Source organism: Rhinatrema bivittatum, chromosome 19 (genome assembly GCF_901001135.1).
Source record: "Rhinatrema bivittatum chromosome 19, aRhiBiv1.1, whole genome shotgun sequence".
Lineage (NCBI taxonomy): Eukaryota > Metazoa > Chordata > Amphibia > Gymnophiona > Rhinatrematidae > Rhinatrema > Rhinatrema bivittatum.
In genome coordinates, this window is record NC_042633.1 from 42,829,223 (window position 1) to 42,843,020 (window position 13,798).

Consider the following 13,798-nt stretch of genomic DNA (forward strand, 5'->3'; position numbering starts at 1 on the left):
CATTTCCTGGCACCAAGGGAAAGGGAAAGGCCCCCCCTCCTGCCAGAAATGCAAAACAGGCCAAGCCTCCTTGGGTTCCTTTGAAGGCTGTGATTGAGCCGGGTTACGAGAAAGGCGCCGGTTCACGGGGAAACTAAGCGGATGTTGGGTGGCAGCCGATCACAGCGCAGAACTCCTGGCCCAGAAGTGCTTGGTTCTCTGAGATCTCACTAGGCTAGACCCCCGCATTACCAGTCCTTGTTCACTACTTAGGTCTGAGCAAATGGTGGGGGGTTCAGGCCCTGGAAAGAGTTGGGATGGAGGCAGAAGAAAAAGCGCAAAGCAGGACTGTAAAAATCCTCAAGTCCCGGCATCAGCAGTGCACCTGGCGTGTTTGCTGTGTCTCTTTTCGGTTGGGATCCAAGGGAAGGGTCCGAGCCACGAGCCGAGTTATGCTCTCATCCTGGCCTTTGGCCAAGACCAAGAACCTGTACAATGAGAGTTGGGAGGGGGGACTCAATGACTTTACAGCCAAGGCCAAAGATAATAAACGCCCTTGTCGTTATTTTTCTTGTAATTATCAGGTTTCTGGCCTGCCTGCTCATGAACCTTCGTTCGAAACCACTCGGATTTTGTTCCCCTTTTATGTCCCCCCCAGGTGATGTCCCCCCCCAGGGTGATGATCCTTGGCCCACATGCATGGGCTGCAGCTCCGCCTGGGACCCCGTACAAGCCTTTCCCAGGGGGCTCTGCATGCTATTCCCACTCGTCTCCCCGCGTGTACCCTCCTTCCTATCCCTCCTAACGCACGCCAATTCAATTTGATATTAAAATTGGCCGCCGCTGTAAAAAGGAGGCACATGGGGAAGTTGCGCATCCCTAGCTCCTCCTTGGGGATTGGGTGCCCAGGAAAGGTGGCTAATCACTGCGGGTTAGGAAACGGACCACGCTCTTTAAACTCCGGCTGCCGGCGCAATATAAACGGCCTGGACCGTGATTCTGTTTTGGTTTTTTTTTTTAGCGATTTTCTTTTACGTGATTCCGCTTTCCGAGGTCCCTCTTACTTAGTATCACGACAATACTAGTAGGGGGGTTGCCATAAGCCCTCGAGTGTGGCGGACCTTTACACGCTGGCGTAAAATTTTGCCACACTGCAAGGGTGCGTTGGCCGCGCAGGAAATCTTCTGCATCACGGGGATCGGCTAATAGCTTCTCCTACCTGTGCTTTACATGTAACGGGTGCCGATGGCTATGCACTCGATTGCACGCACGTTTTGGACGCACCAATCCCCGCTCTGCATCCAAAATGCCCGTTCAACCGTGTGCCGAGCCACGCGCTAGCCGCAGCGCACGGTACTGCATCAGCCTGATGTAAGTATCCGGGTCTACAAGGCTCCGTTACCACAGCAAACAGAACCACTCTGTCCCGTCTCCCCCCCTCTTGGTCCGACAACGGCCCGCTGGGCGAGTTCCGGGTTCCCAAAAGAAACAGCCGCACCGCTTTCTGCAGCATCTCGTGCACATCAGGGTCAGGCCAATGAGGGTCGTTAGGGGAAAAATGACGCTCGTGCGTCCGGTAACAGGAGAACGGGACTGGTGAAGCTGGGTTCTGCGGGGCTCGTCATCTGGTGGCGCTGGTTAGAAACACGTTTCAGCAGGTCCGTTCGATAGCAGCGCCGTGCCCTGAGCTTCCCCGGTTCATGTCTCATTTGTACATTTGCAGCTTTGGAGGCCTTCCCCCACAGTAAATATCGAGGATGCTGCATTTGGAAGTGAGAAGAGTAGGGAGCACCGTCACTCGTAGAGCCAGTAGATGCAGGCATGTTACACCAATATGCGGAGTGGGCTTCCTTGCCCAAGTGCGCTTCGAAAACTATCCCGCGCAAGTTAACGCCTGCTGAAATCATTCATTTTACCTGCGCTTTTTAAAATCCCCAACTCCGCCACCAGGAATGCCCCCACTCAAGATGGGAGCTAGGCCTGGATCTCGGCATTTCCTTTGCCTGGCGCTGAAGCACCGCTCTCTCTGCTGATGACAGAGCCTGTGAGCTAGGCCTGGATCTCGGCATTTCCCTTGCCTGGCGCTGAAGCACCGCTGTCTCTGCTGATGACAGAGCCTGTGAGCTAGGCCTGGATCTCGGCATTTCCCTTGCCTGGCGCTGAAGCACCGCTGTCTCTGCTGATGACAGAGCCTGTGAGCTAGGCCTGGATCTCGGCATTTCCTTTGCCTGGCGCTGAAGCACCGCTCTCTCTGCTGATGACAGAGCCTGTGAGCTAGGCCTGGATCTCGGCATTTCCTTTGCCTGGCGCTGAAGCACCGCTCTCTCTGCTGATGACAGAGCCTGTGAGCTAGGCCTGGATCTCGGCATTTCCCTTGCCTGGCGCTGAAGCACCGCTCTCTCTGCTGATGACAGAGCCTGTGAGCTAGGCCTGGATCTCGGCATTTCCTTTGCCTGGCGCTGAAGCACCGCTCTCTCTGCTGATGACAGAGCCTGTGAGCTAGGCCTGGATCTCGGCATTTCCCTTGCCTGGCGCTGAAGCACCGCTGTCTCTGCTGATGACAGAGCCTGTGAGCTAGGCCTGGATCTCGGCATTTCCTTTGCCTGGCGCTGAAGCACCGCTGTCTCTGCTGATGACAGAGCCTGTGAGCTAGGCCTGGATCTCGGCATTTCCTTTGCCTGGCGCTGAAGTACCGCTCTCTCTGCTGATGACAGAGCCTGTGAGCTAGGCCTAGATCTTGGCATTTCCTTTGCCTGGCGCTGAAGCACCGCTCTCTCTGCTGATGACAGAGCCTGTGAGCTAGGCCTGGATCTCGGCATTTCCTTTGCCTGGCGCTGAAGCACCGCTCTCTCTGCTGAGGACAGAGCCTGTGGGCCGGGGCACACCCCCCCCCCCACTCCCTGCACAGAGTGCCAGCATCTTGTCCCGTCTCACAGGGCCCTGCGCTGACTTGCGCTGCCTGAACGTGGCCGAATAAAAAGAAAATCGTCCTCAGGTCCGGAGGTGAGAGAGGAGATGGGAGAGGAAACCAAGGGGAACATTTGGGCAAGACCTCGCATCTTCCGATGGTTTTGGGAGGGAGAGGAACCCCCCCCCCCCATATGAAAAGGGAGACACCCCCTTCTGGGGATTTCAGAAGGAGGGAAACTCCCCAATGTTTTCTGGGGGGGGGGGGGGGTCACCAGTTTACTCGCACCTCAGGCGGGTAATTACGTAAAAGTCCAAACTTCTGTGCCTAGCGGAGAACGCCTTTCTTAAACTATTACCCTTAGAGTATGTTTGTCGTGTAATGTCCAAGCGACAGCAGAAATACCCCTGTTATGCCGTCTATTTCATCGGTTCAGCTGACAGCGCCACAGAAGGCAAGGGCCCGGAGTCAGGATTTCTCCACCCCCTCCCCCCGTGCGTGTGCGACTTATTCGCAACCTAAAGCCTCCCAGACAGTTGCACTCCAGCAGGACTGGCCAGCAATTCATTTTCAGAGAAAGAAGAAGACGGCGAGAGAAAAACGTGTCTTTATTCTCAGCTGGAATGAGTCGGAAGACAGTGGATTTCTTTGTCTCCGAGCACGGGATGCGGTCTTCTTCCGTGGACCGTGGCGGCTGAGAAGGGCACCTGGGTTTGTTGCCTTGCAGGACCCCCAGTACCGTGCCTCGGCTCCTCTCTGTACGACGGCAGAGTTATCGGATGGGAATAGCGCAGGCCCCTTCCCCGCTGCTGGAACGTTATCGCTTTTTAGCCCAGTTTTACAAAGAGAACCATAGCAATCAAAATAGACACCAGCTGCAAAAAAAAGAAAGGGGTTTCATCGTGTGCCACTGCAGACGGACAGGACGGAGAAGGAAACCCGCTCTATCTACCTGCCACTCACTGTGCCCCCCTTACACAACAGGAAACTGCTTTCACCTGGCCCTATGGCAAGAGCGTTTGTAAAGTGACTGACAGGCAGCCACCAAAGACTTTATATGCTATCTGGGAAAAAAAACAAACCCTAAAACAGAAAATAAAACAGGTGGCATCAGCTGAACGTGAAGTGGAATGGGATGCAACCAAGTTGTCTTGAAATAATTTTGCCATTTCTTACATTTTAAGTGTCCCACTGCAAGGACTCAAGGCGACGATAAAATTACTTCTATAGCATAACAGGAAACTACAAATCATCTCAGTGAAAGGCTTGGGTCCCATCACTGCTTTCTGTAATGTAATGGAAGTGACTTCCAAAGCGAGAAAGACCTGGTTACGGTGTCCTGGAATCAGCAACGTACCCGGGTAAACTGCCTGGAAATTGCTCTCCGCATGGGCTAAGCTGCATCCGGGACCGTGTTTTGGGCGAGATCAGAAAATATCATTTATTTTATTTATTTAAAGGTTTTTTATATACCGCGGCACGTTTCAAAACATCACCACGGTTTACAATGAACAATAATTTAGCAACAGGCTTTACAATCAATTCAGAAAGAACAAGCATATACCAATAAGGTCAGCGAACAATAAGTCCACATATAGTACAATTGAATCCCGTCTAATCTCCTGGGAGAAACTATGTATAATTACAAACTATATATGACGAGGTGCATTAGGTTCAAATAACAATAAATAATAATAATAATATACAAACTATTTGTATATCACTGACACTGTACATAACCCAGTGTGCCTCCTACACTCCCTCAGTATTTCTCTGTCTCCAGTAGTTCCCTGTATGTACCCAGATCAGTCCAGACTCCTGGGTTTTACCTCCCTGCCAGCAGATGGAGACAGAGAGAGTCTCACTGACACTGTACATAACCCAGTGTGCCTCCTGCACTCCCTCAGTATTTCTCTGTCTCCAGCAGTTCCCTGTATGTACCCAGATCAGTCCAGACTCCTGGGTTTTACCTCCCTGCCAGCAGATGGAGAAGAGAGAGTCTCACTGACACTGTACATAACCCAGCATGCATCCTGCATCCCTCAGTATTTCTCTGTCTCCAGCAGTTCCCTGTATGTACCCAGATCAGTCCAGACTCCTGGGGTATGTATCCCTGCCAGCAGATGGAGACAGAATCTCACTGACACTGTACATAACCCAGTGTGCCACCTGCAGTCCCTCAGTATTTCTCTGTCTCCAGCAGTTCCCTGTATGTACCCAGATCAGTCCAGACTCCTGGGTTTTACCTCCCTGCCAGCAGATGGAGACAGAGAGAGTCTCACTGACACTGTACATAACCCAGTGTGCCACCTGCACTCCCTCAGTATTTCTCTGTCTCCAGCAGTTCCCTGTATGTACCCAGATCAGTCCAGACTCCTGGGTTTTACCTCCCTGCCAGCAGATGGAGACAGAGAGAGTCTCACTGACACTGTACATAACCCAGTGTGCCACCTGCACTCCCTCAGTATTTCTCTGTCTCCAGCAGTTCCCTGTATGTACCCAGATCAGTCCAGACTCCTGGGTTTTACCTCCCTGCCAGCAGGAGACAGAGAGAGTCTCACTGACACTGTACATAACCCAGTGTGCCTCCTGCAGTCCCTCAGTATTTCTCTGTCTCCAGCAGTTCCCTGTATGTACCCAGATCAGTCCAGACTCCTGGGTTTTACCTCCCTGCCAGCAGATGGAGACAGAGAGAGTCTCCCTGACACTGTACATAACCCAGTGTGCCTCCTGCAGTCCCTCAGTATTCCTCTGTCTCCAGCAGTTCCCTGTATGTATCCATATCAGTCCAGACTCCTGGGTTTTACCTCCCTGCCAGCAGATGGAGACAGAGAGAGTCTCACTGACACTGTACATAACCCAGTGTGCCTCCTACACTCCCTCAGTATTTCTCTGCATCCAGCAGTTCCTTGTATGTACCCAGATCAGTCCAGACTCCTGGGTTTTACCTCCCTGCCAGCAGGAGACAGAGAGAGTCTCACTGACACTGTACATAACCCAGTGTATCTCCTGCACTCCCTCAGTATTTCTCTGTCTCCAGCAGTTCCCTGTATGTACCCAGATCAGTCCAGACTCCTGGGGTATGTATCCCTGCCAGCAGATGGAGACAGAGAGAGTCTCACTGACACTGTACATAACCCAGTGTGCCTCCTGCAGTCCCTCAGTATTTCTCTGTCTCCAGCAGTTCCCTGTATGTACCCAGATCAGTCCAGACTCCTGGGTTTTGCCTCCCTGCCAGCAGATGGAGACAGAGAGAGAGTCACTGACACTGTACAAATTTCGCCAGAGCACTCAGGAGCATCCCACTTTCGAACAACCAACTTATTTACTTCCTCGGTAAAGGAAAAGCCTTTGGTGGCCCACACAGCCCATCCAGTACAGGGTCCCCCCCCTTACTGTCTGATTCTCCCTATGTGACCTTGATCCCCAGCTCGTCGAGCACATGTGGAATGAGAGGACGTGGCTCTTACTTATGGAATAATCTGACCACCCTAGGGTGATCCCCTTCCACGACCAGAACCTCCTCAGGATTTGACAATCCCTTATTCGCATCTGGCCCTTCATCTGCAGGTGCGTCCATAAGATCATTGCCAAGATCATCTCCAGGATCGTACCCCGGACCCTGCCATGGAGCCAAGGGCACCCCTTCTCATCCCTGATTTATACCTTAACACTTGGCTTCTGAGGCCCTAACAGTCCTGCTCCACAGGGGTCCTGGTTCCCTCTCTCAGCCGGTAGCCAGAAGCAGGATCTCCAACACCCTGCTCTACCCGAGAGATGGCTCACGAACCTAAAACCTCAGGGAGCCATCTCTTCTGAGTTATCCACAAACTTCCTTCTTTCTTTCTTCTATATTCCTTTTTTGTTTTAAATTCCAGAACTGCAGGTTTGCACCTCTACCATCTGCTGGAGACAGAGAGATACTGAGGGACTATGGGTGGCACTCTCGGTTATGTAGCAGCACCTGAAGTTTTTAATTCTCTATCTCCTTCTGCTGGTAGGGATGCAAACCCCACTTGTCTGGACTGATCTGGGGTATGAACAGGAACTTGGATTCTCCTGGGACACAGCTATACTCCTCTGACAAACCTTGAATTTGCTTATGACCAGCAGAAATGGTTCTGAGCATTGGCAGATCTGCCCAGGTAAAAACTGGCTAAGTGGGCACAGACTGCAGAATATGGGCGTTCCTGTGGGCGTGCTTAGGTCGGCGAGGGGAAAAGCTCATGCACATGTCAGTTTGAAACGAGCAGGCGCTACGTGGGTGGGTGCTTTTAACGCAGAACTTGTGCTAATTTTCAAAGGAGAAACTACGCTTGTCATCTCCCTCGGAAAACCTGCAGAAAGGGGGTGTGTGTGTGTGTGTGTTAGATCCCCATGGGATGCTTCAAAATTGCCCCACCTGCTCCCGGGCACTACATGAGGCACGCAGTCAATATACACTTACAACTTCCAGTTTTTCTCCAAAGAATAACATTTGAACTGTCTGCATTGTCCTGTTTGCCTATTTACTTGTACTTAGAAACCTGTCTAACCCAACCCAATTCCACTTTCTTGCTGATAGTTAAGAGTCAAAGCCCTGTAGCAGAGACTTAATATTTTGTTAAACTTACTTCTAATCCTGTGACAGCAGCTGTAACTGCACCAACAACCAAACTGTGATTCTGGAGCGCCACACGCATCACCTTGAAACAGCCCTAAATGGCACAAGAAGCCTTGGTTTAAACTCGCAGGTTACTGAGGTGCACCGGCATAGAAATTCTGACCGAGTGGCGATGGCCACAGACGGCTGAGACACTGGTCGGTCAGAGTGGCTCTGCTCTCCTTGCAAAATTCTCACTTCCAAAATGGGAAAGCGATATAAAGTACACTCTGAGCCTAATAACCACAGACTACATCAGAGAGCTCAACAAAGTATGTCTGAATGTGCATTATTTCTTCACGCTGACCTGATGAAGAGAGAATAACTTTACAAAGCTTGCCTCGGATCTTATTATTAGGCCAATAAAAAGCTATCGCCTACAACGCTTTGTTGACGCTCTTTCCATGTATCCAAGAGGACGAACACCGCAACCCCAATCCTTTGCTCTGAATGTGGCAAATTTCGGGATCATTTTCTAACAACAGAAAGCACTGTATTTGGTTTGGTACACATTAGCCTGTGCTTTAAATAAAGGGGCGTTACCTCTGAGAAAATGACGGCGCTGCTCACGTTTTTCCCATTGCAGGCAGGACTGGCCGGGGTCCAGCAGCAGGCCTTGGGGTACACCAGGCCGGAGCGATTTACAAACTGAGATGCAGAAAAGTCGGTGTAATTATTAAACCCGCAACACTTCAACTGGAAAGAGAAAAAAAGTGGAGATTAAGATGAGCTTCCAACCGCTTTGTGCATTCAGAGAGGTGCTTGGCGTTTTGCTGGGTTCTCCCGCCCGCCCGTGGGAGTAAAGGATCTGTGCAGCCGCTAAACCTTGTGCGGTGGGGAAGAGTGTCTCTTCCTGGGCTGCCATGAACACCTTTGGGGGTTTTGTAGTAGGAAAAAAAAATAACAGAAACCATTAAAGGCGACGCAGCACCTAGCGGAGAAAGAGAACTAGGCCTATCCTTTACCTACCTTTCTCATGAGGAAGTCCCAGCCCAGAGTCACGGAGCCGTCTTTAATATATTCAGCGTCATAATCTTCCTTTAGGGAGATCAGCCCTTTATCATGAAGAATGCCTTCAACCTAGAAGACAAAATGTTAAACAAAAATCCAATGGAGGAAAGACTTCTCAAACAGTGCGCAAGGTTTTACTCTTCCATTACTAAACTCCAGGAGGAGGTGCATTTTAGGGGGGGAAAAATCAAATCACTTCTGTCACGTCTCACAGCAATATCCGCTCTTAGCTTCTCTACAACTTGTTTTATTACACATCTCTTGGATATGGTATTTGATTTATCAGTTAAAGGAAGATGAAGGCACAGGCAACCCCCAGAGCCCCTCCGCCGTATGATCTGTAAAACAAAACACGAGTAAATATCACAAGAGAAAGTGAATTCATTATACTCACAATCTGCGAAAAAGCTAACGCTAGAACAGCTGCTGCAATTTTTGCAATAAACATTGCCATCATAGTCATGATGAACTGCAAAACAATTTAAAATAAATAGGTTAGATGTTTTGAATGCACTGAATTACATAAGCAGATGAGAAATATATATCACTTTCCGGTAATCAGTCAAGCAGTCCTCCAAAAGGTCAAGCTACGTCAGAAAGCGGGAATGGACTAATTAGGCTGGTGAGAGGATGAAGGGTGTCCTGTGTGGGTCTCTCACGTCACTGGAGCAAGCCAATGTCTCTTGCAATACAGACAGCAACCCCAAGTTTGGAAGCTCCTGTAACCCCACTCTCCTGACTGGCCCTGCCTTCGTGTCCTCCTCATAGCTCACTTGGAAGTCTCAAAACCGAGCGGGGCTTCCGGCTTTCTCTTTACTTTCACAGCCGATGCAGATACTGCAAGCCGCCCCGATGCTGCCCGTCAGACTAAGGGATCAATCTGGCCAGTATGAAATAATTTCCTACTGCTTGTGTGCTCGCATCTTTTGTGACACTGACGCTCCACAGGAGCTGTAAAAAAGCAGCGCAAAGGATTTCAAAAATAAAACGACCAATTCTATGTGTAGGTGACCTCTGAAAAAGTTAGTGAATCTGACATACGGCCCTGTGAACAGACAAAACATAAAAGACGGAAATAAAACCCTCAGAGTCCCAGGTTTAGTTACTAAAACATGTTTTAAACATGGAAAAAAAAACGTATGAGTTATTTCCAGGCTCCAGTGGTTTCCATTACATATTTAGGGGTAGATTTTCAAACATACGCACGCATCTACGCACGTGCGGTTCCCGGCGCTCACACGTGGACGCGCCGATTTTATAACATGTGCGTGCACATGCACACCGGATCTTCATTCAAAAATTGGAAGAAGGATCCAACAGAAGAAAATAGGATAAAGCATAAATGCTGGCAAGTTAAATGTAAGACATTGATAAGACAGGCTAAGAGAGAATTTGAAAAGAAGTTTGCTGTAGAGGCAAAAACTCACAGTAAAAACTTTTTTAAATGTATCCGAAGCAGAAAGCCTGTGAGGGAGTCAGTTGGACCGTTAGATGATCGAGGGGTTAAAGGGGCACTTAGAGAGGATAAGGCCATCGCGGAAGGATTAAATGATTTCTTTGCTTCGGTGTTTACTGAAGAGGATGTTGGGGAGGTACCCGTAATGGAGAAGGTTTTCATGGGTAATGATTCAGATGGACTGAACCAAATCACGGTGAACCTAGAAGATGTGGTAGGCCTGATTGACAAACTGAAGAGTAGTAAATCACCTGGACCGGATGGTATACACCCCAGAGTTCTGAAGGAACTAAAAAATGAAATTTCAGACCTATTAGTAAAAATTTGTAACTTATCATTAAAATCATCCATTGTACCTGAAGACTGGAGGGTGGCTAATGTAACCCCAATATTTAAAAAGGGCTCCAGGGGCGATCCAGGAAACTACAGACCGGTTAGCCTGACTTCAGTGCCAGGAAAAATAGTGGAAAGTGTTCTAAACATCAAAATCACAGAACATATAGAAAGACCTGGTTTAATGGAACAAAGTCAGCATGGCTTTACCCAGGGCAAGTCTTGCCTCACAAATCTGCTTCACTTTTTTGAAGGAGTTAATAAACATGTGGATAAAGGTGAACCGGTAGATGTAGTGTATTTGGATTTTCAGAAGGCGTTTGACAAAGTTCCTCATGAGAGGCTTCTAGGAAAAGTAAAAAGTCATGGGATAGGAGGCGATGTCCTTTCGTGGATTACAAACTGGCTAAAAGACAGGAAACAGAGAGTAGGATTAAATGGGCAATTTTCTCAGTGGAAGGGAGTGGACAGTGGAGTGCCTCAGGGATCTGTGTTGGGACCCTTACTTTTCAATATATTTATAAATGATCTGGAGAGAAATACGACGAGTGAGATAATCAAATTTGCAGATGACACAAAATTGTTCAGAGTAGTTAAATCACAAGCGGATTGTGATAAATTGCAGGAGGACCTTGTGAGACTGGAAAATTGGCACCAAATGGCAGATGAAATTTAATGTGGATAAGTGCAAGGTGATGCATATAGGGAAAAATAACCCATGTTATATGTGTAACTAACATAATGGATAGCCCTGATTTGTTTTAATGGCTGTTTTTTGTATTATATTGTAAATTGTTACGATGGCTCGTCTCAGTGACAGTATAGAAAACTAACTAACTAACTAAAGAATATATTGAAATCGTCGGCTCAGTGAGCTGCGGCAGTCAAAAAGCAAACAGAATGTTGGGAATTATTAGGAAGGGAATGGAGAATAAAACGGAAAATGTCATAATGCCTCTGTATCGCTCCATGGTGAGACCGCACCTTGAATACTGTGTACAATTCTGGTCACCACATCTCAAAAAAGATATAATTGCGATGGAGAAGATACAGAGAAGGGCTACCAAAATGATAAAGGGGATGGAACAGCTCCCCTATGAGGAAAGACTAAAGAGGTTAGGACTTTTCAGCTTGGAGAAGAGACGACTGAGGGGGGATATGATAGAGGTGTTTAAAATCATGAGAGGTCTAGAACGGGTAGATGTGACTCGGTTATTTACTCTTTCGGATAGTAGAAAGACTAGGGGGCACTCCATGAAGTTAGCATGGGGCACATTTAAAACTAATCGGAGAAAGTTCTTTTGTACTCAACGCACAATAAAGCTCTGGAATTTGTTGCCAGAGGATGTGGTTAGTGCAGTTAGAGTAGCTGGGTTTAAAAAAGGATTGGATAAGTTCTTGGAGGAGAAGTCCATTACCTGCTATTAAGTTCACTTAGAGAATAGCCACTGCCATTAGCAATGGTTACATGGAATAGACCTAGTTTTTGGGTACTTGCCAGGTTCTTATGGCCTGGATTGGCCACTGTTGGAAACAGGATGCTGGGCTCGATGGACCCTTGGTCTGACCCAGTATGGCCTGTTCTTATGTTCTTAGCCGTCTCTTTTCCAAACTGGAGAGCCCTGATTTGTTTAGCAGAGGCGTTCCATCCACTTTATCACTGTTGCTGCTCTTCTCTGCACCTTTTCTAATTCTTCTTTTATTTTTAAAATGGAGCAACCAAAACTGCACCCAATTCCCAAGGTACGGTCGCATCATGGATTCTCCGGGTTTATTATTATTATTTTCCTAGCACCACAGACTGCGCTGAGGACTTCAGTGTATTGTCCACAGTGACTCCAAGGTCCTTTTCCTGGGTGCTGACTCCTAATACAGAACTCAGCATTTAGTAAGGATTTCTTTTCCCTATGTGCAGCATTTTGCACATAATGTCGTAAGATCCTCCTGCAATACCTGATGACTTCAGCCACTGCTCCCTTTTCTAGATCCTATTTCTTTCCTTAGCAAGAGAGGACGCTTTCTGACTGTAGTTACCCAATGAAGCCACATTCTGCTTGGGTCTTTCTACTAAAACTGCCATGCATTATCTCTGCACAAATCAGCATACCGTCATGAGGAGAAATCGGCTTTCCTTGATCGCACCCAGGCATCCCAGGAAACCGAGCACAGTCAGCATGAGGCCTACCACTATGCAAAAGTAGCCAATGTTGAAGAAGTGTGTTGCATGGGAACCCAGGATCTTGGCAAAGAGTCCACTTCCGTATCTGATCCATATACCCAGCCCTACCAGAACACCACCGGAAATCTGTAAAAGACAAAAGTAATTCCTTTATGTATTCAAGTTCGTGGAAATAATAGTTTTTCAAAGGAAAGAGAGGTGCTGTTTTTAGATTACATGTGGAGACGACATGGCTCGATGCTAGGGTCACCGCATACGTTAAAGATCCCCAGTGATAAGAGAAGTGTTATAATAGCAACAAACCTCTGTTCCAGCAAATCCCCCCCCCCCTTGCCCTTGTCCATGGAAGACTAATGTCCAATTGTTAAAATGTCTGGAAGATTTTTAACGCCGTATTGGAGGGGAACAGACAAACCCAGAGTTTAGAAGCAACCCAACGGCAAAACCTCAGGTCCCGGGCCCGAGGAAAGCTTGTGTTGCTGGATTTCGGCTAGCTGTCTAGCGGTACTACTAATCCCTTACCCAACCTGTTCGTTGCTTGTCATTGACCGGGGCTTACTACCAGCAGACTAACAAACCCCCCCCCCCCTTTCGCCTTAAAAGCCCCGCAAAACAAACCCCCACCCTGTTAAAAAAAAAAGTCGTCCAATAGGAAAAACGAGAATGCACCCAGGAATACAATTTTAAGACTCCTCTTCCAAAGTAGTCTGAACTCTTACTCCGAACCGATTCGGGCGCCATCCCAACCCACCCCGCTTCCTCCTTCAAGAGGAACATAGAGCCCGGACCGGCTCGGATTTGCTACGCAAGGGGACTCCTAAAGCATTAAACCCCCCCCCCCCACCAGCACACTTCATTTCTGTTGCTCGTTGTTTTGAAGGAATTTATGGAGGTTTATGTTTAGGGGTTGCTCTTTGGGGAGTGGGGGGGTGCGGGTGGGTGGGGTGGGGACGACTTCCAGCCCCTCCGAAATCATACGCACGAAGATGATGGAGTTGAAGAAAAACATCATGTACTTCAGGCAGACGTAGAAGCTGTGCAGCCCTGAGGAGGGCACCCTGGAAGAGGCCACCGAAAAGGCCATGGCCTCCCGGGGCCTCGTGAACGTGCGACGAATAGCGGCACCGTCTTCACGAAGGCACGCCAAAAAAAAAATAAAATTAAATATATGGTTTTATAATGATAATACTTTTGAAAGCAATAAAGAAAAATCATATACTGTGGTAAATAAAACAAATAATAATATTACTTAATTTGGAGGGGTGCCTTTTATCAAATATATACTTAGGT

At 48.3% G+C, this 13,798-nt stretch overlaps 1 protein-coding gene across 2 annotated transcripts; it reads right to left on the reverse strand.

Annotated features, from left to right (window-relative positions):
• Nucleotides 1-3,478: 3,478 nt before the first annotated feature.
• On the reverse strand, nucleotides 3,479-13,791 carry LOC115080747 (tetraspanin-1-like). Of its 2 annotated transcripts, XM_029585137.1 has the most exons (7): nucleotides 13,491-13,789; nucleotides 12,437-12,634; nucleotides 8,935-9,009; nucleotides 8,499-8,609; nucleotides 8,073-8,225; nucleotides 7,501-7,584; nucleotides 3,479-3,762 (listed from the first exon to the last, which is right to left on the reverse strand). In XM_029585137.1, the coding sequence occupies exons 1-7, from the start codon at nucleotides 13,590-13,592 to the stop codon at nucleotides 3,715-3,717; spliced, it is 771 nt and encodes a 256-aa protein (XP_029440997.1). In that variant the 5' UTR covers nucleotides 13,593-13,789; the 3' UTR covers nucleotides 3,479-3,714. The 2 variants fall into 2 exon arrangements, with proteins under 2 accessions (XP_029440997.1, XP_029440998.1); XM_029585138.1 differs by lacking the exon at nucleotides 7,501-7,584 and having other exon boundaries at nucleotides 13,491-13,791.
• Between the last annotated feature and the right edge of the window lie 7 nt (nucleotides 13,792-13,798).

Excerpts from the sequence above, each read along its gene's own strand:
- LOC115080747 (XM_029585137.1), bottom strand. The coding sequence starts at position 13,592 with ATGGCCTTTTCGGTGGCCTCTTCCAGGGTGCCCTCCTCAGGGCTGCAC. Across the intron at positions 12,635-13,490 it reads TCTTCAACTCCATCATCTTC|ATTTCCGGTGGTGTTCTGGT; the intron begins GTGCGTATGATT and ends TGTCTTTTACAG. Across the intron at positions 3,763-7,500 it reads CTGCTGTCACAGGATTAGAA|CTGGTGTCTATTTTGATTGC; the intron begins GTAAGTTTAACA and ends TTTTTTTTGCAG.